The sequence below is a fragment of the Budorcas taxicolor genome, chromosome 17 (assembly GCF_023091745.1).
Source record: "Budorcas taxicolor isolate Tak-1 chromosome 17, Takin1.1, whole genome shotgun sequence".
NCBI lineage: Eukaryota > Metazoa > Chordata > Mammalia > Artiodactyla > Bovidae > Budorcas > Budorcas taxicolor.
This window is the reverse complement of record NC_068926.1, coordinates 60379451-60404335: the sequence shown is the minus strand read 5'-3', so window position 1 is coordinate 60404335 and position 24885 is coordinate 60379451. Positions and strand designations below refer to the sequence as shown.

Here is a 24885-nt window from a genome sequence, read left to right as displayed (position 1 = left end):
CCCCCCCCCCCGGCCCCACACTCGACGAACTGACTGGCTCCTTCGCCTTCCACCTAATTCCTTCCCCAGCACCAAAGGCTCCATCTCGCAGCATCTCTCTGCCCACGAACAACTGGCGCATTCTGTCAAGCTTGGATGTGCACAAAAGTCTCGGGGAAAAAAAAAATCTTTGCGGGCTTTCCAAAGGGGCTTCGTCTTCAAGCCTCTGCACTGTTGGCAGCTGGGGGAGCAAAGTACCCAAAGAATGAACCTCTCCTCTCCTGCCTGTTTAACTCAAATACCCCGGATGGAGTTTGCAATTTCATAAAACAGGCATGTTCAAAGCAGGTAACTCATAAAAAAAATAACTGTTAATGGTTTATGCCCCCTAGAAATAGCTCCAACGCTTGGGAACAATACCCTGTGTAAAGATCCACAAACCCTCCAGTCCAGCAACAGACATCGGCACTTTACTTTCTCTGAGCCTCAGTTTTCCCATCTATAAAATGGGAGCTATTGGCTGCTCTTTCTTTTTCTCAGGGCAGGAGGATGCAGAGCCGTGGGCAGCAAAAACCTCTAGCACACAGTAAGAGCTCAAAACAATGTTTATTGGTTCGGAGGGGAGAGGGAAGTTGGGTTTGCACGGTCCACCCCACCCTCCCCACCCCGCTACTGTGTTGCCTACCATTTATTATCTGCGAACTTGTATCTGTGGTCGTCCGCGGGAACGATGTCCATGAGAAGAATGTACTTCGTTTTGGGATTCAGGCCGGTCACCTTCACTTTGTAACTGGGAAACATCCGCCTAGAAGGGGCGGAGGCGGAGAGACAGAGACAGGGAATTAATGCAAATATTCTGAAGATCGTATCCACAAATTTTAATGAAAAGAATCGACGTATCTTCTAAGAAACGGAGGAGACACAGTGGCCCCTGCTCCGCACTTGCCAAGATCCAGCCCAGGTTTCCCTCCAAGTTATGGGGAAGAGAAAGATCCGGAGCTGAGCAAGCAGGCTGGGACTACACCTATCTACCGGAGAAACCAGGAGGAGAGAGCTTCTAGAGACCGGTTTCAAACTAGGCCAGAAAGGGACCCCGCATTTCGATTCTTGCCAAATGCTCCTTTCAGAACCAGACACCTACTCTCTTATTCGGGGGCAGGAAAATGCTTATTAGATTTAAGGGTGAAAAAAAGTGGCCTGCTTCGCCCAGCCAGGTGCTTTGGCCCTTCTGGGCAGAACTGCACGTCACGTGAGCACCCAAGTGGGTGCGCCCTGGGACTGCCCGCGCGTGGGTGCCCACACAAGGTGCGTCCTGGCCCCAGTCCTCTGCCCCCAGGGTATGGCTCAGAGCGTGACCTCTGACACGAATCTCGGCCAGGAATTCATTCATAAATGCTTCACCGCTTCTCCAAGGCGCTGGCACTCTAACGTGCAGAGTCTAAACGTTTTGCCCCTCCGCGAAGAAATTTGGTTTTGGAAGAAGCTGATCTCTGCGCGAGATCGGGTGCTTGGAAGGAGGTTCTGCAGCCCCGAATGCGCCGTGCCCGCTCCCTCTCCGCGTCCAGGCGCACTCCCGGGTCTCCATCCCGCCTCCGATGGAGGCCACCCCGAAAGCCTTCTTCCCAAGGCCGATCGGGATGCAAGAACCAGTGGCTGGAACCTGGCTCGCCAAGGGATGGCGGGAATGGGTGAGGGAGCCCTCTCTCGGGCCTTGGAGCCTCGCCTCGCGGTGTTTATCTGCCCGAGAGAGCGCGCCTGGAGGCGGAGGCGCAGAAGGCTTCGCAGGCCTTTTATAGTTAAATCCCGTCGGCTCTGGCTGGGGAGGGGGAAAGGAGGCCCCGGCCGCTCTTTCCTTCCTCGGCGGCGGAATGGGAAGAGGACTTGAGTTCTTTGGTATAAACAGAACGTGCCTCCTAGTTCACTGGGGCCGAGCAGGGGAGCAGACGTTGTTTAATTTCAAATAATAATAAATGTCACTGTTGTCAGTTTATTGCGGGGGGCTTGGGCTGGAGAAGCGGTGGGCGTTTGGAGAGGCGGCTCCATCCGCCCCTTTCACACACTCGGTGGCCTGGGCCTACCGGCTCCTCGGCTTCACACGCGTGCTCCGCGCAGGCCGGGGGCTTTCTGCCCCTTAAGGACGAGGTGGGCCAGTGCAGCATTGCTAGGGCTGTGGCGGGGTACTCCCCGAGCCGGGGCGCACGCCCGCGCGCACCCACTCGCTGGAACACCGAGCACACGACTCTCCTACCCCCTCCCCCAGAAGTCTCGCATTTCTAGCTAAAACTCTGCGAGCTTTTAAGAGGAACTCTGGGGTAAGTGTCTTGACGAAACTGCCGTGTTTATCGGTGTCTGTATATAGAGCCCGGCCGAGCCCCGGTTCAGTTTCAAAGGCTTCGCCTCTGTTCTATAAACAATGAAAGAGGTAGCGAACACACTCAACGATTCTGAGGTTTGGCGATCGGGTGCGACCCTGGAACCGCTCCAAGGTCAGGGAGAATGGGAAGGAGGGTCTGGGCGAGGAATCAAGCTTGAGATCCCATGAAACCCAAAGCCCCCCTCTCATCTGTGTGTGTCTGGGCACCTTTATGTTCTCCCGTGGGCTCTCTCCCATCTCATCTCTCTCTCTCTCATTACTGATCCATCCAGAGAGCATGGCCTCCCAAGCTCTGGGTCTTCTTATTTAGGAGGTGGAAGAAATGCCCAGTTTCAAGAATCAAATCTTTTAGGTACCTTATTTCCCTTACACTGACGGCGATCCCTAGAGGAATTCTCCATGCCTCTTTAACCACAATAGAGTCAAACAAAATATATTCATATTCCATCTCTCTGTCTCTCCTCTTTGTTTATTCTTTCCTTTTCCTGATCTCCCACACCTTTCTTCATCTCTACCACAAGTTCCCTGCGCCTCCTCCACATAGGAGACCATCTCACCTGCCAGCCTTGGTTATGATCATTTCTGTGCCCACTTCGTGGAATTTCAGCCACAGTTCTCTTTCATGGAGAAACACCTTGATCCCTTCCATCCCCTATAGGAGGAGAGAAAAGTCACACAGAGAAGGCCTGGAGACAATGAGCCTTCCCTCCCCACACACCCTGAAAACTTAAAGAGTTTTCTCCTCCTTCCCCTTCAAGCCAGTGGGCTCATAGGCTGAACCACTGCCCCCAGCACTGTCTGAGCTCTGGAGCAGCCCCTGCCCAGGAATTTGTGTGTGTGTGCTCTGTCCAGGAAGGTCTTAACCCCATGGTGCAGATCCGTCTCATTCTAATGCCACCAACATAAGCCTAGAGAAAAAAAACCCCAACCATCAGGGCATTCCAGAATGTGCATGGGGTGGATGGAGCTGAAGGGAAAAAAAAAAAAAAGAACCAATCACATTTTAGCCAAGAGGCAGCTAAAAGAAAAAGAAAAAGCCTCAATCTCGAAAAAAACTCACTCAGGATATTCCAGTGTAGGTACCCAGATGTCCACACAAAAACACACAGATGTTCGAACACTGTATATGTGTGTGTTTAATCTCCCCATGGTGGTGCATATATAGACATAGGTGAAATTTAAAATTTTTAAATTTTTATATAATAGGTTGCCACAGTCCCAAACAAAACTTAATTATCAAATCTCAAGTATCTCTATGAATATGCCTCCTAGGCTCTCCTCCCATCCGGCCTCATTCACTTCAAGCTGTTTTGATTATGGGCACAGAGATTTAACATTCCTGACATCAACTACAAGTTTTACAAAACTAATGCATATATATACACATATATATGTCTTCATTTTGCAATAACTTGGAAACGTCTAATAGGTAGGTTTGGTTTTTCCTGGAAGAAAACCTCTTACGTTTCTGAAAATGCGTGCCCACTGCCGCGCTACAAATATAGGGGCATATTCCTGAGATGGGAAGGGCAGAGGAGAGAGGCGATGGAAAAGCGAGGAACGCCATCGAAATCCCAAAGACGGGTTTCAGCTACGTGCAAGTGTCTCTCCAGGTCAAGACAACCACTTCCAGCCCTCTGACACCCCATTTAAAAACCATCAAGGTCTACAGAGGACGCCTTGAGCGCCCAGGGCGCCCGGGTGAAGGGCGCAGAGCGAGAGGCGAGGCTTCACGCTCAGCTGGGGCCCAGCTTTCAGCCAGGCGAGCCCGCGGCTCCCCGCGCCCTCCCTGCCCAGCCCTGCGCGCTCCCCGCCGCCGGCCCGGGCCGCGCCAGTTCTCCAGGCCCCGGACGCCAGACAAACGATGCGGCGCGCGGGGCTGGGGCGGCGACGCGGAGGAGGCGGGCGGAGGCGAAGGCTACGGCAGATCTGAAGAGGGGTCAAGCCATCGCTCATGCCGGCCTGAAGCGGCCGCTGACCCGGCCCTTAATGAGGCGTTCAGACCGAGTTTACACCTCGTGCAGCAGGAAAGGAAGAATCTGGACCCTTGTTCGCTGGCTCCAAGATAGCCGGATCTTTGACTTCCCTAACCATTTCCACGGATTCAAAAATCCTCTGGCCATAAAGATAGTCGTCACAATACAGCGGGTAGAAATACGGTGGCATTTGGGGAGGCATGACAGAGAAGGGTGGAATTGAATGGGGATAAAAATAAAAGGGTAATTATGGGCATTGCCCCCCCCCTTCCTCCGCCGCCTCAGCCTCTGAAAAGAGGGTGTTTGGCTTCTGAAAAGGGCGCCGAGGCCCTTCTTACCTGCTGGGTGAAAGCCGCCTGCGGGGACGACGGGGACTTGCTGGGGGCCCCTAGCGCGCTCTCGGGTTTGGAGTCACAGGGCAGATCCTTGGCGTCTGGTTCCAGGGGTGTGTGAGCCAGGCCAAAGCCCTCGTCTGCGTCGGCCATGGTGATCCCTGGGCCCTGCGACCGCTCGGGGTCCTGCTCTGAGGATGGGAAGGCCAGCGACAGACAGATGAGAGGGGGGCGCAGAGAGAGAAAAAGGGAAGGTTGGAAGCACAGTTCTGGTGACAGGAGGGGGCAGTTACTAGGCTGGCACTCGCGGTTTGCAGCTCCCAGCACCTCCTTCCCCCGCTGAAGGAGGCTGCAGAAGGTCCCGTTATTCTTAGCATTACTATTACTTTATGACCACGCACATCCTCTTGCGAAAGCCCCGCGTCACAGCGGGAGGAGGCGAGGCCCGCATCTCCGCTGCGCAGGCTCCCCCGCGATAAGCGAGCTGCCCGTCAAATTTGTCTGGACTTCTGGAAGAGCCAATAAAGATAAGGCCTGGGTATTTTTGGAAGCCATTGGGTACGAACCCAAAACAAAACAAAACACAAACCTACTGCCCTTCTGAGAATTTTTTCTCTTCGTCAAATTACATGAGGCCAGCAGAGCCCTGTTGCTGAAAACTGGCAACAGGAGTATTCCCTGCAGTAGCCAAAATGCCTGAAATAACCCGCCTCTTGCAAAAAATCAAAAACACAGGAGAGGAAAGACCCACAGAAGAGGCCAGGTCCTGAAAATTCATGTTCATCAGTTCCCGGCCTTAAACTTATAAGTCCTTTAAGAGTCCTCCCTTTTTCCCCAGTCATAAGCAACATGAAAAATAAAAAAGGAGTCAAACAGAAAGGTCGGGAAAGCGGTCGTGCTGCGGTTCGGAAGGAGGCGCGCCCGGGTGCCCGAAGCCAGCGCGGGGCCGCCGGCCTCCGGAGCGCGTTCCCCTCGTTTTTCTCGGCTCTCCAGCCCCAGCCGGGCGTTTTGTCGAGCGGCCTGACTGAGGGGAGCTTCTCTGAGCTTCAGCCGAGCCTGGTTCGCTGGAATTGCAGGCCTAAGCTTGGGGCTGGCGACGCCAAATTGGTTCCCGGATAAGTCCTGAGCTTCCGGCGTTGAACCCGCCACTGAGATCCGACGCGAGGCGCCGAATTGCCCGGGTTTTACAGGCATGTGAGGTCGGAACACGCAAAATAGCAGCTGCAGAACGGTTCAAGCCCTGAGGAGCCTGCCCCATGCTCTGATCGTCTTCCAATCCCTTCTACGTTCCCAAGTAGGGATTTCCTTCCTCAAAACCCGGGAACGCTGGGAAGGAGGCGCAAGAAATGCCGCCCCCAATTTGAGCAGCCGCTCCAGCGAAAGGCTGGATCCCACTCCCCTGATCTGCCGTGGCCGGAGACCCAGAAATGGTGCGGAGGAGATCGTCTTCTAAGCGCGATTCCCAAGCCGCCTCCTTCACCACGCCCTTGAGGTTCGGGGGAGGCGGTGATGGGAGCCCCGAAGCCTGCTCACAACAAAAGAAAGCGGTGCTGGCGTCCCCACGTGCGCTCCCCTGCACCCGCCGGCCGCGGGGACAATCCCACTCCGAGCCCCGGCCGAGGTCCCGGAGAGCTGGGGGGCTGGCGGGCCCGAACGAGATGCGGTTTGACAGAAGCAGGCCGCGCGTCCTGCAAACCTCCACGCCTCTCCCCCAGCCTCGGCTCCGCGCGCCAGGCAGCTCCGGGCCGCAGAAAATCGCTGGCGAGCCAGGCCCTGCAAAATCCCCGGACCAGGCTCTAGAGCCGCTTTGCGTGCCTGCCCGAGCCGCCTCGGCAGGCGGGCTCCCTCCCCAGCCTCCCGGGCCATCGGCGGAACGGTTACCTCGCTCGGTGAAGCCGGTGCATTCACCGCATTCCTTCTTACTCCTAGCAGGGAAGCCGGCGGCGAGGCGGGGGCGCGGGCATGGTGGCTCCGGGGTCTACGGGGAGACTCCCTCCCCGGACCGGCGGCAACCGCTGCCTACAAAGGGAGCACCCACCGCGGGAGCCTCGCCGCAGCGACTGACCACGATCCAACACACACCTCCTGCGCCGTGCGCTCGCTCTCCCTACAGGCTTCCCAGTTGTCAGGCGCCAGCAGGACTCTCAAGAACGCCAAAACAGCAGCCTCCCGGAGCACCCCCAATAGTATAACCTCAGTGCCCGGTTCTCCTTTGCACCCCCAGGGAGGGAAAGCTGGGAGACCAGACGGAGCCTGGGAATGGCTGAAGTCCTTGCTGAGCGCCGCTTTCAGGGTTAAAGTTCCGGAATCCGAGGTAAGAGTCTCTCTCTCTCTCTCTCCCCCTCTCCCTCTCTCAGAAATACAAGCCGACTCAGCTGAGCTCAGTGACGTTGGGCTGCCTTGATGCTTACAGAGTACTGAAATTGCCTATCCAACTAGCTCCCACTGCACGCTGCCTGCCTCTGTCTGTCTCTCTCTTCCTCCCTCCCTCTCTTCCTCCCCCCTCCCTCTCCCATCCCACTCCCTCCCCCAACCACCTTTTCCATTAGATTTCCCGAACACTCAAATCACAACACGAGTCTCAAACCCAGACCTCGAGAGCACCCCCCTCCTCTCCACCCCCTTCCCAACCTCCATCCATCTCGGCTTCTCTGAGCGCGGCTCGGTGGCTGCGAAAAATCCTGCACAAATCATCGCAAACCCGCTCGCCTTCTGCCCGGGAAAATAATCTCGGTGTCGCGGGCGGTGCGGAGAACGGGAGTCTGAACGCACCAGGCGTGCACACACCCGCCGAGAGCCTCCTCTGCAGCCTGGCCCGCGTTCTCTCTCTGCCGCTGACCTCAAGACGGGAGAGCTGCCTGACCTCGCCTGGCCCAGCCTGCCGCCGCTAGCCGCCCTGACATCTCCCCCCTCCCCACTCATCACCCCGACTCTCAGCGACTCCGGGGTGAAGGCAGGGTGAAGGTGCATTGGGATGGGGGCCGAGATCAAAGATGCCCAGAAATTACCCTGGGCTCCCATCCGCCCCCACCCCCCACCCCCCACCCCCCACCCCCAGAGCCACCAGACCTCCCTGGCTGGAGGTGTACACAGGCAAGTGCCCAGTTTTATTAAAATAATCAAACAGTCACTGGGGGCTGGCTGGGGTTTTCATCTCCACTTGGCTCCTCTCTCTGCCCTCCCCTTGTCTGAAATGTATTATTTGGAGGGTCGAGTTGAAGAGGTCAATAGAAGCGTAAACAGTCAGTAGGTCTTAGCCTGAGCAGACCCAGCTTGGAAAATCAAGAATTAGTGCTTGGAACAAATGTCAGGGTTCCCATTTTTATTTCTCCTCTGTATCTCCATCACCCTGATCTTTACTCAGGCTCCGTCTAGAGATTCAGGCCTGCAGGCCAAGGTCTGGAGAGAAGGGTGGAGGGAGGGGAACCACCCTGGAGATCCGAGGCCACCTCAGAAGACCACAGAAGTGTAATCTTCTGTGGCTCCTGGGAACTACAATCCCAGGGCAGGCCTGACGCATCGCTGCAGAATTCCAGAGTGGAGGACTGTCCAACCCTAAAATCGGGGCAACCAGCAAGCAAACTAGCCCCAGCAGTCTCTCGAGTTCTCACTTCACCTTCCAGGGTTGCTTTCAAACATCCTTCTCCGAGACAGTTTATTTATTTGTGAAAACACCCTCACCCTTCCAAAATGTCAGCTCAGAGGACTTTGGGCTTGCTCAGGGGGCGACCCTCGGCCAAAGATGGAAAACAAACATGGTTTTAGGAAAAGCCGGCATCTAAGCATCTCTGGCAGAAACGAAGGGGAAATCCAGAAAGAGCTCTCCAATCCCTTTAAATTCTTAGAGATTTGCGGATAAAAGAAATTCCCATAAATAATCTGCAGGCCCCTCCCGAGAGGGACAATCTGTACTCTCCCGAGTAATTGCCTGGCCAGATTTGCTTAGTTTGTGAAGTGCAGATCCTGCGGGCCACCGAGCGAAATTGGGATTTTGAAATCTCAAGAGAGAATTTATGCGTGCCAGGTGACACTGGAAGGCAAAATGAGTGCATTCTTATCTAGATAGCGAAAAATCGGGAGGCTGGGAGAGGAGGCATTCGGCGGGGTCAAGCTGGGCGGTAAACCCAGGGGAAGGTAGGCAGGCCAGTGCTAAGGCAATCCTATACCCCCCACCCCCAAAGGAAAACTCACCTCTAAAAATCCTGCCTCTTCTTTCCAGCGCAGAAGCGGGGAGTGCCCCCTCGCTGGGAAGGGTGTGTTCAGGTGGAGAGTTTGGAAAGGAACCCCCGCCAAGAGAGACCCCTTTTAGGCCAAGCCTTCTTCCAGCGTCTGTCAAGGGTAGTAAGGTACCTCCCAGCTCGAAGTTGGTTTGTGGTCCTCGACAAATTAAATATTACTGTTTATTACCAGGCATACCCCAATAAAATAAAGAGGCGACCAGGCGATACGGACTATCTCACCAGCCGCTGCACCTATAGGACGTGGAGACGTCACGAGTCACGCAACCGGCCCGCGCGCTGTCACGCTCGATTGGGGGGCAGCGGCGGGATGTTGATTTCTCGAATCCTCGACTTCCCCTACGACTCCCGCCAGGGGTCTGCGCAACCACAAGTCCCAGACGCCTGGGCCAGGGGAAAAATAAAGAAATAAACAAATCCAACTCTCTGGGGAAATGGGGGTGGCGGACATCATCCCCAAATAGAACCAAGATCGATTTTCTTAGGGAGGGAGGAGGGGAGCTTTGGGCGAAGGGAGGTGAGAATCCCACCTCAGCCCAAAGATTAGAAAGAAATCGAGTTGGGGGGGAGGGGGGTCAGGAATCGAGGTCTCCTGAAGGAGGTTAAGAGAATCTTTTTTTTTTTCCTTCTAATTTTCTCAGGAAGAGCTTTCAGCATTGGCGTTTGAGGCACCTCTATAGCTGGTTAAGTTTGGGACGCGATAACTTGGTGCCCTCTTGCAGACGTGCATAGAAGCAATTACTGGGTTATCGCGGAGAGGAAAAGAGACAGAGACGTTAGGACGAAGAGTCGTCCCCAGTGTTTCTGGCTGAGAAAAAGCCGCATTCTGCAAACCTCCTTTAGCTGGGTCTGGGGATGCAGCTAGTCCCAGCGTAGCCCGGCGGGGGCGGGGTGCGATTGGGTGGTGGAGGAGGGGGGTGGAGAAGGGTGATTTCTGTAGAGAAAAATTGCAGTGCCGGATCCTGTAGAAGGACGAGGCGCTCTATTTTGTTTTGTAATAACGATCATTATTATTGGTCTCATCAGTGGGCATAACTTCTAAGCAGCCCCATGGTGGATGCGCATAAGCCTTTGCGCGCAGCTGGTTCAGGGGCGAAACGTACCCCCATAGACGTCCCCGGCGGCACCGAGAGGAGAGGTAGGCCTACCCGACTCGGAGCGATCGAGCGTCCGACCTTCCGGAAAGGGTAAGTTCCCCGCCGAGGGGCTCCGAGGGGGCCCGAACTTCGGAATCTGGGCTCTCCCCCCGGCTTCAGGATTCGAGACTGGGTTTCCGCGCGCGGCCAGCCCCCAGGGCTTTCCGGAGCATGGCCTGGCTCCAGGCCTCGTCCATCTGGGGCTGGAGCGGCAGCAAAATGTGCAGGAAGGCGGTCGACCGAGCAGCCTCAGGAGCTAAGGTCAAGCCCGCGGAGAAAGCGACCAGTGGTTTCCAGCGCCGGACGCGGGCGCCCCGGCCAGTCTGGCCGCAGACTCTGCTGCTTCCAGCAAACAGAACCTGCGTGCCTTTTCTCCGTCAGGCCGCAAAAACTTTCCCGAGCATCGCTTTCATTTCCCAAATTATTAAGTTATCTTTTACCCAATGCAAGGCCCTTTGGGTGCAGCCTTTGCGCCCGCGGATGCCCAAGAGCGCAACCCGAAATCCTTCGCCCAAAACCTGGAGACGGGTTCCCATCTGACCTCTGGGCCGAGGTGAGCCGGAAACGGAGGCCTGGGCCCCAAAGGGGAAAGCGAAACTCCGAGCGGAGCGAGCTCTTTTCCGTTTAGTTCCTTTCTCTCGCATGCCCAGCGCGGGCCCCGCAATCATCCGGACCAACTCACAAAAGACTCCGCAGGCTCACCTTCCGAACCCGCTGTCCCAGAGGGGCCGGAGGCCGCACCACGTATAGAATAAACCGAAGACCTCAACTAGAGTTGAGAAGCTCCATTCTTTCCCCAATCACTGGACAGTTAACTGGAAAGAGAGACTTGGAGATAGAACCTTCCTCCCTTCTTTCTGAGGACTGAGGCTTTTCCCGAACCGCCCCCAGCTCGGTTTTCTCCCGAAATGTGTTTTCCTCATTTTGCAAAATTCCTGCCCAGATTTTAATATTGCCATGCCTAGGAGAACAGAGCTTCCCAGTTTAAAACTCGAAAACAATAAAACCAGGGCGTCCGCTGTGAATCTTTTTCCTTCACTCTTGCCTTCTACTTTTGAGAAAGCCGCATCCCGAACCACCATGTTTCTTCCCTCCCCGAAGAGAACTCGCTTAAGAATTCACTCCGTTTCCGTTTCTCCCTCGACGTGTCCCCGCCTGACTCGGATCTCTATGGAAGGCAGAAATTAGGCAGAAGTGCGGATAGGGCTGGGAAAATTAGTAAGAACTGTAACAACAGTGAGAATGATGGCAAAAGTTAACTTTGACCAACTCGTTTTGCAAAAAAAAAAAAAAAAAAGGTCAGACTGACGGTGGGAAAATCTCTCCTTTCTCAGGGGGTCACTTTGCCTGCTGCCTACTTAAATCTGGCTTTATTATGTTTTTTCCAGGACTTTAGTGTAGTCCTTCCCAATGTCTTCTTTGGTTCTCGGTTTCCTGCTTTTTGACCGGAAGTATTCCGGAACGCTAACGGTTATTATTATTTCAGAATATCCAGTATTCTCCAATATTTCCACCAAGAATTAGCACCGCTACTTACTTTACTAATTAGGCATGTTGATGTCGTTTCTTGTGCTTTGGAACTATCCGTCCCCACTCCCTCAAATTTGGGGAATGAGACCCCTCCCCACGACCACCACCATCCCCTTCAGGTTAATGAAATAAGAAATGGCTGTGGGAACATCGTTCTAGAGACTCAGCGGAGCTATCGGTGCTGGAGATTCCCAAGCTCCGAAGGATCGGAGAAAGCAGTATTACACTTAGGATGCAAAGGAGCCCCAGATCTTGCCCCCTCTGGTTTGACAAGTCCACAGTGGAAGAGAAGGGTGAGAGTCTTGAACTGAGAAAGCCTGGAACAACCCCCCTCCCCAGCCCCATTCCGTAGGCTGCTCTGAGCCTGAAAACTTCAACTGTATCTGCAGCCCAGAACGTGCAGAAAGGCCTCTGCATTTAGCCACCAGATCTGTAGTCAGAATGTCCCCGCAGCCCCCAGAAGTGGTGGCGGGGGAACAGACTACGTTCCAGGGCTCCGGCTCTGTGAAGACAGAGATTCGGGGCAATACCTCCAGGTCTGGGAGGCAGGCAGTGGGGTAGGGGGGCTGTCTGGATAGCCCCCTCCCTCAACTGGAGGGTGCAATGGAAACTTGGGAGCTCGCTGCTCTCCGGGGCTCTGGAAAGACAAATTTTCTTTGGCAAAAGGAACGGTGTCGCGCTGTCGACACGGCAGACTATTTTTCTTGTTTCCTCACAAGGAGGGAGGGGGCAGAAAAGAAAGCAAGAAAGAAAGGGAAATTAAATCCACACGTGTTAAGCTTGCTCAAAGGGCCAAATTCAAAACCAGAGACAAAACTCTGGAGTCCTCCAGTGCTGGCAGCCCAAGGGGCCTCTTTCCAGGCAGCCCCGGCCTCCTGGAGCCCAGTATCCCCACCAGAGAGAATTCGATCCTATGTTTCATAAAGCATTTTATTTAAGGGGGAAGGGACATGGTTTCTCTCTGTCTACTTGCACAGAGGCACAACATGTAGCAGAAAAAAGAGAGATGGCCTGTTGTAAGAATAATTAACTCCTTTAAGAAAGCCCAGCTTGCCATCTCCCAGTCAACCCAGTGCTTCAGGTCATCGACGCCCTATGGCCAAAGTGAGGCAGGCCAATGATATGGGAGATCCCTAAATTCTTATCAAGCCTTGGGCTTACTTGTTTTAAAAGAAACTTAAAGGCTGTTTTATGTACTGGGAATAGCCAAGTTCATTTGCGGAGCTTAAGCCTCCTCTTCTCTTTCCGGGAGAAACTTCCGGAAAACGAGCTGTGCAGGCGTAGAAGGGGGTGGAGGATGGACAAGGCCACCCCTGCCTGGAGCTGCGAGTGAAAACTCTAGTAATGACCTTGAGGAGGTGAAGGGAGGCGGCGGGGCGGGGCGGGGGGGTTGCGGATGACGAGGGCGGCCAAACCCCAAACTGGAAGGATCCGTCACCGAAACGATTGCTTGGTCGAGACCTCTAATTTTTCTTCCCTTTCAGCTCGGGCCGCTGCGGGTATCCTCTGGCCTCCTGGTGCTGGGTTTCTGGCTTCTGGGGGCAGCCCAGACAGAAGGGTCCGGAAGTAGGGACCCTGAACATCTCACTCTCCCATCACAGCCACAATCACATCCGGAAAACACTAGGGTGAAACCGACAGAGGCCGGCCGTGGGGTGCGACTGACAGGTTCTAAGTGGAAAAGTTCCCGGCAATTGTTTCCGCAAGGGCCCTGGGTTTCCTGGTCGCCATGGCAACCCCGGAGTCCCCCCTCGTACGCTCTCGACCACCGGGCGCCCGGAGGACAATCGCCGCGCACTATGGCCGCGCGCTCTGAGGCCTTGCAAGGCGCTTCCGCCCTTTGGTCTGGGCTTTCCGGAGGCTCTTCTGTTGATTCAACACGGCAGGGATTGAAAAACTCCTCTCCTCTTTTAAACGGGGGAGAAAATCTAGGATTTCGTAGAATCTCTGCAGGGTCGGTTGGGGGTGGGGGATCTCCAGCAAAAGCTCCCACTTTTGAACTGAGAGCGATGACTTCCCAGACGCGCGCCCACGCATCGAGTTGGATGCATCCATCCAAGCCCGCATCCAGAACATCTCAGCGGGGGAGGGGGGCTGGGCTTTGAGGAATCGAGGGTCTCTTAACATTCACTGGTCATCCCCATCAGCACCGGAGGTTCCCCACGTTCTTCCCAGGTAACCCTTTCTCCTGCCTGGAATAAGGTCTTCTAAGAAGGAGAGACGTGGGGAAGCATTAATGTTTGCAAGATCTTAAGAAAAAATAATAAACTATACTCCTTTTTAAAGGAGAAAAATATTCTATTGTGGATGTACTATAAAGAGCATTAAATAATATTTGGAGGTTGCAGTCAGTGCTTTCTCAAAACTGCTGGCAAGGGAAATGCCTCTCCTTCTTGGTGGGGCGGTGGATGGACAATAACAGGGCAGCTTTTCTGTTCTCCTTTCTGAGGCAGCAAGCTCTCAGAAAGAACTGAGGTGCTGACCAGCTTGGACAGCCGGGCTTGGCAGGATGGAGGGAGCCAGAAAAGGGTTGGCCTCTGGAGGAGGTCAGTTCCTGCTCTGGGTCCGTCTTGCCCTCCCTTGTTTCACTCTCTGCTGTGAATCTCATTCATCTCCTAGCTGTTCAGGAAAGCCAAAACTTCTCTCCATTTCCAGAGGGGCAGAGATTGTCCCCCTAAGCTCTTGGCTGGCCTTGCAGGGTCCCTACCCACTTTTTCCCCCTCTGAGTCTGGAATACAGCCTGCAAGAGTTCCCTTAGCATACCTGAAACCCCATCTTCTTTCCTCCCCAGCATTTTCCATTCATATTTTCAGAAGAGTCCTGCTCACGTCCACACAGTCACCAGGAGAAAGGCTCAAATAGCCATTCAAGTCATTAGTACCAGAGGTGCCATCAGAGCTAACGTTCATGGCAGGCCAGGGGCTCTTGTAACATGGTCTCACTAGTTCAGCTCCTTCTAAATAGCTCCATGAGACAATGGCTCCTGGCCAGTGGCACTCCTGTGGAGACCTGAACCCAGGCACTCAGACTCCAGAAGCCAGGAGCTCCTCTTTCACGAGACAAACCAGGGAAAGGGAGGGAACAGGAAAGGTCTCTTGGATGGTGGGAGGTGGGGTGCAAAGAGCACTTTGTAAGCATCTACAAGCAGAGTCAGGCAGTTGCTCCCTGACTTGTGGGAGAAAGGCTTAGATCTCTTTCTGTGTCACTGTCTCCCCTTCCCCACTCTCAGGGAGGAGGCAGAGGGACTCAGAAGAGAGCTTTCGGGCACACAGCCCCAGGTCCCCAAGCATTTCGCAGGATGAGGGGAGCTGGGAGAGGAAGATGGGACTCCACTGCCGCCTCCTCGCCAAACCTCAGCGTCCTGTTCCCTGGCCCTTATTCCTCACAGTTTCAAGCCAGGACGCTCTGTCTCCTGCAGGGAGAGAAACAGGGTGGGTAGGATGGAGGGGGAGAGGAGACGTGCCTGGCTCCATTTTTGGAAACACATAATGAAGCTCCAGGAGGGTAGGGAGAGTCACACAGCCTGTGCTGGAAATTCACCCAGCTCCCTGCTCATCCCTAGGCTTCCCACGTTTAGGTACAGCCCAAGAAGGGACCTCAGCCGCTTCTCCAGGGAACAGCGAGGTGGTGCTTGGAAGTACAGGCTCAGCTGGCTGAAGGTGGAGCCAGCCTGGGGTCCCCCAAACGCTCCACACTCCCTCAGGATAGAGACAGTGTGCCAGTGGTGAGTCTCAGGGAAGTCCTGGACCTCTTAGGGGCCCGGGACCTGGGATCCAGAGGAGCCTGTGCCTGGCATCAATCCTACAGCCTCCCCAGTCGTGCCTGCCTCACCTTCCCACTTATAGACCCTTCTTCCTGCCGCCTGTTTGCCCAAGAGCGTACCTCTCCCCAGCTGGCTCCGGGCGCAGCACTGGCTGCCACGAATCCAAGTTAGGAAGGGAAGGACTTCTCTAGAAATGGGGCAACTCTGAGATCCAATGAGATCCAAGCCCCACGACAGTACCCCAAGGGAGGCGCAAGTGGTCTTCAGTTTCCAGATTCCTCTCTGGACCTGCCAGCCGCCACGCCTGGCTGCCGTGGCCGATGCCTCCCACCTCCATGCAAAATGCTCATTCTGTTGGGTTGCCCTGTCTCCAGGATCCTCGATAACTCCCATGCACCCTCATTTCCAGGACCGTGGTGGACCAGACACCAGCTGGGTTGTTTGCATTTTCTCCCAGACCTCTCCCATGCCAGTTCTTCTCCAATAACAGCTGCCCCAAGGAGGAGAGTTACCAGCTCCTGGTGCCTCTGAGGGAGTGTCCAGGACCCTGGGAGTGGGTGCCTGACCCCACAACACCCAAATCTGTGCACAGGCAAGGGCTGGTCCTAGCTCATCCCCCAACTTCCTCTCCAGTTTCCATCTTGTAAGAAAGCTGGAGTTGCTACTCCCCACCTGGAGAGGTGGGCTGTCTGTCTCCTGGGCTAAAGAGGACAGTATCTTTAAATCTCTCTAAATGGCAGTGTGTCACGTGAGGAGCGACCACGTGTGCCTCTCTGCTGTTGTGTTAGTCTGTGTGTGTGTGTCATTGTGTGGCCTTCCTGGAGAGAGCACTGCACACACACACACACACACACATATATTTCTGTGCACCTCCTTATGTGAAAACACTCTCAAGTATCCAGCGTTGGGGTCCTGAGTGTGTGTGGCGCAAGCTGGTGTGAGTCTGTGTGTCCTTTTGGAATGCCCTGTGTGTATGTGTGTGTACATAGCCTGCAGGGCAGTCACCACCCAAACATCATCGTGGGGCAATTGGTGTCCTGGGCTCATAACCCAGTGTTCAGCTACCCTCCTTTTTTTATGGGCCACTTTTATGATTATTTTTACCAACGGCTCCAAGCGGAGGTCTGTGCGCCTGGGCCTCCTGGAAGGCAGTCACAACTCAGCCATTCAGCCGGGAGGCCAAAGGGGCTGTGTACAGGCAGCCTGGGCCACTGGAGTCTATATTTGGAAACAAATTCCACAGTCACTTCCTGGGAACTGGGCAGAAGTGGAGGGGAGTGGAGGGGACAGTGTGGTAAATGAAATCCCCTCCCAACCCTTCCCCCGACCGGGGAAGCCCCCCCATCCCGACTCCTGGCAGGTTGGAAATGTCAGGTGTGATACCGTGCTGGATGCACACCTGGACAGGAGGCGGGCCGGTCACTTCCTCTGCAGGCAGAGTTCAGGAGGTGGGGAGTTGATACTCAAGCACGACCCGCCCACTGGCCCACAGCTCGAGCACGCACACACACCCTGCCCGCCCCTCCACCATGGGCACATGCGCCCTGCACACACCGCCAGGGACTGCCCCAGCCCCAGAAGAGGCTGCTACTGCTGCTAAGTCGCTTCAGTCGTGTCCAACTCTGTGCGAACCCACAGACGGCAGCCCACCAGGCTCCCCCATCCCTGGGATTCTCCAGGCAAGAGCGCTGGAGTGGGTTGCCATTGCCTTCTCCAATGCATGAAAGTGAAAAGTGAAAGGGAAGTCGCTCAGTCGTGTCCGACTCGTAGCGACCCCATGGACCGCAGCCCACCAGGCCCCTCCGTCCATGGGATTTTCCAGGCAAGAGTACTCGAGTGGGGTGCCATTGCCTTCTCCAAGAAGGAAGAGGAGGTGACTCTAAATCCTAACCATGTTTCCTTCTCAGAAGTTGGTTCTAAGAAATCAGGTGTTACTGTCTGGCTGCCCACCCCCAGATGCCCCCCGGAAGTGGCCTTTACCTTGTCCCCCAAGGCCGTGGAGAAGGGGACGACAGAGAACAAGATGGTTGGATGGCATCACTGACTCAGTGGACCTGAGTTTGAGCAAACTCCTGGAGATGGTGAAGGACAGGGAAGCCTGGTGTGCTGTAGTCCATGGGGTCAAAAAGAGTTGGACATGACTGAGCAACTGAACTGAACTGAACTGAATGAAGGACAGGAAAGCCTAGTGTGCTGCCGTCCACGGGATCACAAAGAGTCAGACACGACTGAGCGGCTGAACAACGACCAAGGCCGTGGTCCCAGTGGGCTTGCTCCAGGGTGGATCCCGGTCCACCCAGGGTCATAGCCACTCGCAGCCAATCCGCCAGGAGTCCAGGTGGGGTACAGCACTTACCTGGGCTAGTGAGCTCCCACTTCCAGCAGCCCCACCTGGAAAGCAGTGAGGCTTCTGGCCACTTCTGCCCCACAGTGCTGGAGGGAGCTGACTTGCCTGTGCCTGGGGTCCTGGCCCCTGGCTGATACCACTCATGGCCCTCTGACCCTGAGGGTCAAGCAACAAAATGCCCCAGATCCAGCCACTTGGGAGTCACTTGGAGCACACACAGCCACACACGACCACCCACTGCATGTATAGGAGCAGCAGCTGTGTCACACACACACACACACACTCACGTCAGGCAGAGTCACTCCCTACACATCTTGGTGCAGCATTTTGCTTTTTTTTTTTTTCCTGCACACAGCAGTGACCTTTATACATTCACACACATGCACACATACAGACACACTGATTCTGTCACACAAATACACAGACACACTCCTATTCCTCAGTCTCACATCAGCTCCCCCAGGCACATACACATCTGTTCAGTCACACACACACTCATGCTCGTTGTCATACAAAGACACACATTCACACAGGATCAGACACACACAGACACACAATCATGGTTGTGCACACAGCAGGTTCACACTTGCACATATGTGCACCTTAATTCAGTCACAAGTGGTCACACTGGCCCACAGTCATGGACAGAAAGTCACACAATTATAATCCTTCACCTAGAGTCACACACCAGTCCATGTGTGTATACATGCACACACACACACATGCCTTCACACCATCATCCTCACGTCCGCTCACCCATGATTTGTACTCCGTCACTGTGTCCACACCCACCCTGGACGCCAAGTCTCCTCTCCTGTAGCCTGCCCACAGTGCCATCAGGGTAGGCTGTCCCTGACCAGCCAGGCAGAAGACACTAGGTGGGCGCGATCAGGGCTCATTACCGAGGTAATACCTTCTCTAGAGAGAAGCCCTTGATTCAGCATCCCTGCGCAGGCAGGAATCACCAGATCGGGGAGAAGGATGCTGGGGAGCGGGGGTGGCTTGCAGCAGGCAGGGAGAAGCCTCCTCCGGGTCCACTCTCAGCACCGCAGCCCTCTCATCCCAAGCGGCCTGTCAACCCCCCTCCAAACACCTGGAACTCTGACATAGACCCATCTAGAGGGCGGGACCCAAGGGAGCCCTCAGTGACAACTAGCCCATCTCTTCGATTTTACATGTGGGGAAGCTGAGGGCTAGAGGCACCAAGATCAGGGAGGAAACTGACAAATTCCCTAAGGATTTCTGAAGCGGAGCTAGGACTGGGCTGCCATCTGCTCCTTGTGGAAACCACACTGCAAGATTACTGGACACCCCACCACCACCAACCACGACGACTGCCGTCACCGCCCTACTGGTCTGATCCAGCCCCCAAGGAGGCCTGAGCCACCTGCCTGTAGGTAAAAATGAGGCATCAGCTCAGGTCCCATTCCTGCTGCTAACTCTCAAAAATAAATACATAGCAACAAGGGCAGCTCAAAGAATTTGTGATAAAAATCCCAACTCCTGGGCTTTCCTTGTGGTCCAGTGATTAAGATTCTGTGCTTCCACTGTAGGGGACATGTGTTTCATCCCTGGTCAGGGAACAAAGACCCTGCAAGCCATGCCACATGGCTTTAAAAAAAAAAAAAAAAAAAAACAATGGTTCTTTGGGAATTCCCTGGTAGTCCAGTGGTTAGGATGCCATGCTCTCACTGCCAAGGGCACAGGTTCGATCCCTGCTCTGGGGCCTAAGATCCCACAAGCCTCTCAATGCAACCCAAAAAGAAAAAAAAAAAGTCATTTCTGTATTTTTAAGGCAAGTCCTTTCCCTGCTCCTCCTGCCCCATCTCCTGCCCCCTTTCTGCCACCACATTCTGTCCACCTCCTTCTCAGTTCTTTATTTGCACCAACCTCCGTTCCCACCCCAGGGCCTTTGCACATGCCATTGCGTCTGCTCCCAGCTCTCTTCATGATGTCTCCTCCTATCATCTTTGCTACATGCTTGTTAATCATCTGCCTCCACCACAGGCTCTAAACTACCGAGGACAGAGATCATGACTGCATTATTCAACACAGCATCCACCCCTTTTTACATAGTCTGTGCTAGATGAATGTCGATTGAAGATATCGTAACAGATGCATTCAGACCCAAGACATAGACAAAGCCTATGTAAGGAACCGATAAAATGCAGAAGACGCACAGGTCTATAGGACTCTCCCCGCTCCCTGCAATAAGAATAGAAGCCTGAAGGGTAACGAGTTGGGAGGGAAGAAAGCCTCCCCGCAGCATGTTTTCAGCTCTCAGGGTGGCCTCCTCTCTGCCTACTGCACATGCCCCCACCCCTGACTGTCCCTGCCTTGTCCTCTGGCCTGTCTTCAGTGCCCCCTTCCGTCTGTTCCCAGGAGCCTGGACAAGGAGCCAGCAGATAAGTGAAAGTGGTATTTTTATAGGCTGATAAAAACCATGCTTATCTAGAAAGCTCTGTCCCATCTCCCCAAGTGTCCCTAATTGGCCATTTGCCCAATGCCCTCTCCACTGAGGCTGCAGGCACTCTCCTCTCTTGCCTCTGCTCCATCCCCCTCTGCCCTTCCCCGCCTCCTGGGGGAAGGGAGGGGGAAACCTTGGCCAGAAGGATTTTGGAGGGAGGTGAGAGGACGTGGGGGAGGGGGGTAGTGAGGGAGGGGGTTGCACTTCTCCAAGCGGGTTTGCTGTGCCACTATTTAATGGTGCCAACTATATTAAATTCTATATTCTTGCAGCCTCTTAAATCCGTTTACGGCCCATGGTAGACCCTGAGCTGTAATAATAATAAAAATAAAAGAAAGGATTTATGCGCCCTGGGTGTGGACCCGTCACTGGCAGAAAAAAAAAAAAAAGCTGTTTCTAGCTGATCTTGCTGGCCCGTTGCCCACTGCCTGACCTCCTGTTTTGCCCTGGGTGGAGGCTCCCAGGAGCCAGAGGAGGAGGAGAACTGGGGTCCCAGTGAGATGGGGAGATTCAGGGAGCTGAGAGAAAAATCAGCTGACAAGGCACATTTGCTGGGCTTTTTTCAATCCAAATTTTCTAGGCTAGTCTCTCCACTTCTCTCTTTTAGGTTCATGGAGAAGGACACTTGTATTATATTTTTATTTCTTGTATTCAATTATATTCAGAGCAAATCTAGACCCAAACTGTGACCAGGAAGTGAGGAGAGTGCAGATACCTGGGGTAGAAAAGGCCTGGAGAGGAAGCTGGGTGTGCGGGTTGCTCAGCTCCCAGGCTTCACCGAAGGCTCAAATGCTGACCCTGCCACTTCCTGGTGGTGGACCAACCAAACAAGTCTCTTCACCGCTCTCAGCCTCAGTTTCTTGATCTGTACAATGGGGCTCATAAGAATACCAGCCTCAGATAGCCCCTCTGAGAGAAGAAGATACGATTTAGTGTATGTCAAGCATCTGGCAGGGGCTTCAAGTAGGGCTTGGTGAATGCACTGTTCTGAAGAAGGCCAGTCCTTTCTAGAAGAGAGGAGGCAGGCTTCAGTGAAGGTGTAGCCTGGGATAGAAACAGGAGTAGGGAGAAAAGGATGCGGCCCAGCCTCAAGAGCCATATGTGTAGCTGGTCTGCTGGAAAGCATTAGTACCACTAATTAGCAGAGACCACTGGCCCTAGTGTCTGCTTGAGGAGAAGGGAGTGACTCTCCTTTGCAATTTCATTATCATCAGACAGGGGTCCTCCCTAGACTGGTGGTGCTTAAGAACTTAAGTTGTAACCACTGACTTCCAGGTCTGAGTCCCATAAGATACATCCATTCTGGGGCAGGAAATGTATACTTGTTGTCCCCCAGCTCCCAGGCCATCAAGAAATGCTCATGGAGTGAATAGCTGAAAAACTAAATGGAGGGACTTCCCAGGTGGTTCAGTGGCTAAGATGCTGCGTTCCCAATGCAGGGGGCTTGGGTTCAATCCCTGGTCAGGGAACTACATCCCATATACTGCAACTAAGACCCAGTGCAGCCAAAATAATCAAGCAATTAATTAATTTTAATCAATTAACTAAAATTTAAAATTTTAATTCAATTTTAAGATTAAATTAATTTGATTAATTAGTTAATTAAATTTTTGTAAGAAAAAATAGACATTCTTGTTGTAAGCCACTGGTGTTAATAGTTCTTTGTTACATAGCCCTATCACTGCAGTAGGTAGCTGATACAAGGTCTTGTGCCAAATCCACCCCGAGTATTCCCACATTCCAGTTTTGAAGAAAAGGTGTTTTACTGCAACTAAACCTGGGACTGTCAAATAAATAAAATAAATTAAAAAAAATTTTTTTTTAGAAAGAAATGGCATTTATTTAAAATTTCCAATTACAAATTTTCAGGCTTGGGCTTTCATTTCAAGGGTTGGTTATTTAAAGCATGAGAAATAGATTGGTGCTTCTGGCTTCAACCCGTGGAAACTAGAGCAGACAAGGAATGAGGGAGCACTTCTGTTAAGTCAGGTCTACATTGAAGCAATTTCCTGGTTCATGTGGAACACATAGGTCTGGGTTTAATGAGGCAGGGTGAGTGAGCTTCTTCTGAGAAACGCTAAGGCAGGTTATTCCACAGCCCAAATTATCAGGCCAGAGTAGACAGCATTCACTCGCTCCTCTGTGTACAGCATCCTGATACCCCAGAGGCAACAACCCCTGCTTCAATTACCCAAGATATCACTAATTAGCATATTCCATCCCCCAGCTACAGCGATTGGTTCAACAATGAGCATGTGTCCAAATCCTATCCAATCAGAGACTACTGTGGGACTTTGGCCAGAAATACTGAGAAACGAGGGTCTCTGGCTATATAGCACAGGGATCTATATTCAATGTCTTGCAATAACCTATAATGGAAAGGAATCCGGAAGATAATTTATATATTAGTCACTCAGTCATGTCCGACTCTTTGAGACCCCATGAACTGTAGCCCACCAGGCTCCTCTGTCCCTGGGATTCTCCAGGCAAGAATACTAGAGTGGGCCCATATGTGTGTGTGTGTGTGTGTGTGTGTGTGTGTGTGTGTGTGTATAACTGAACCAATTTTCTGGACGCCTGAAACATTGCAAATCAAGTACACTTCAATTAAAAAAAAAAAAAGAAGGTCTCTGTTTACTGGACTTAGAATTTTAAGGATAGAATGCCTAGCACTGCTGATAACCATCTTGCTTCACCAGGGGAAATCCTGCCCAAAATGACAAGCTCCTGACATTGCTAAGACTCAGTGTTCCCACATGTAAAAAGAGATAATAATCGTGTCCCCCCTTAGAATTATTAGGAGAGTTTGAATGAGATAATACATGAAAAGCTACCAGGCGAGTGATCTGTAAATGTTAGCTATTGTGGTGAATCTGGTGTAATCATTGGCCTAAATCTGTATCTGATATTTAACTTGTAACTAAAAATAAACAGATCTATATAATGATGCTTTCCATCTGTACATGGATGCCGGTAAACATACTGTATGGCATCTACTTCCAGATGAGCTAGTACAATTCCAAGCTGGTCTCTCCAAGCAGGGGGAATCCTAACTTTTAATCAGGCATGTCCTTTGACTTGCTCTAGTGAAAGAGAGATTTGAAATGAGCCACCCTGAACTCTCCTTGGTCACCAGAGGCACAGATGTGGCCACTGCAGAAAGGACTGTCTGCAGAGGGTCAGGTGAGTTTGGTTAGGTTTATTCGCAGGGTCATCCTCAGTGTCTCCCACTCCTCCAGGGCTGTGTTTATTTCCTAGGGCGGCTATAAGAAAGTACCCTAGACTGAGTGGCTTATACAAGAGAAATGTATTATGTCAGAGTTCTGCAGCCAGTCTAGGAGATGACACTTGTCAAGCAAGAAACATCACCCTAAATTTCTGCCTTGGATCACTCGCCTCAAGTCTCTAGGGAAAGGAGGGGCATGTCTCTTTGAAAAGAGGAAGCTTCCGGATGAGACATCAGCTCGTGCTGTGTTCCCAAGGAAGTATCTGCCCCATGGCAGTGAATGAAGCTAAGATGGCAAAATGTCTCCAGCAGCTCAACACCCAAAAGCAAAGGTGTTGTTGGTTCAAACACCTGGAGAGATCTGGGGATCGTTTTTAGGACAACACAGCTGCAGGCTGTCACGGTTCAGTTTTCCCACTGCCCACTCACCCCTGCCTCCATAGCTCATCAAGTAGCCATGTCTTGATTTACATAAAGAGACACGGAGTGAATGCGTTGACTCATCTGCCAGATCTCAGTAATGGACCTGGAGCAACTTGCATTTCGATAAAGGAAGGTGTTTGCACAGCCTGTATGGATCACAAGGACAACATCCTCTTTTCACAAGAATGTTAGTCTCCATTTATTTATATCAAAAGCGTTATTTCCCCTTCCACACCCCTAAAAAGGAAAAGCAAACCATTGGGGGCTGTAATATACCAAGAGACCTCCAGGAAGTTTTTAAACTAGGGGATGATCTTGCTCAGAGTTGACTTACAGGTTCTTTCCCACTGGATCTTGAAGATGGCTCAAAGAATGGTCCAGGAACTTCCCTGGTCGTCTAGTGGCTAAGACTCCATACTCTCAATACAGGGGACCCAGGTTCGATCCCTGGTTGGAAAACTAGATTCCACATGCCACAACTAAGAGTTCCCCCATGCTGCAACTAAGAAATAAATTTTCCATGCTGCCAAATAAAAAGATTAGTTTAATAGAAAGTCTTAAAAAAAAAAAAGTGGTCCAGGGCTTTCCCGGCGGCTCAGTGGCAAAAAAAATCCATCTGCCAAAACAGGAGACCCGGGTTCAAGTCCTTGGTCCAGGAGGATCCCACAGGCAGCAGAGCAGCTAAGCCCGTGCACAACTACTGAGCTTGGCTCTAGAGCCCGGGAGCCGCAAGTACTGAAGACGGGGGTCCTGGAGCCTGTGCTCCGCAACAAGGGAAGCCACTGCAATGAGGAACCTGCAAACCGCAACTAAGAATGGCCCCCACTCACTACAACCAGAGAAAAGCCCACGCAGCAATGGAGGCCCAGCACAACCTAAATAAATAAAGAAAACTGTATTTTAAAAAATTGTCGAAAAGTCAAGGTGGCTGACTTAAGGGTTGGGAAATCTGAACTAAGCCCTTTCATCTCTCTGGCCACATCTTGGCTGGAAGTCATTACCATCTGTTTGGATCTGGGTGAGCAGAGGGTCGGGCAAGCGGTCACTCATACCAGCCACAGTCCAGTTCTCACATCTCAGCAGCCCTGGGGACT

At 52.8% G+C, this 24885-nt stretch overlaps 1 protein-coding gene across 1 annotated transcript in view; it reads right to left on the bottom strand.

The window, feature by feature from the left end:
• Nucleotides 1–24885, bottom strand: part of TBX5 (T-box transcription factor 5) — an 89069-nt gene that overhangs the window by 42616 nt on the left and 21568 nt on the right. The window contains exons 2-4 of the mRNA XM_052654918.1: nt 4668–4852; nt 2911–3005; nt 665–784 (exon numbers count right to left, since the gene is read on the bottom strand). Coding sequence (XP_052510878.1) covers nt 665–784; nt 2911–3005; nt 4668–4852 — 400 coding nt within the window. The remainder of the gene's footprint in view (nt 1–664; nt 785–2910; nt 3006–4667; nt 4853–24885) is intronic.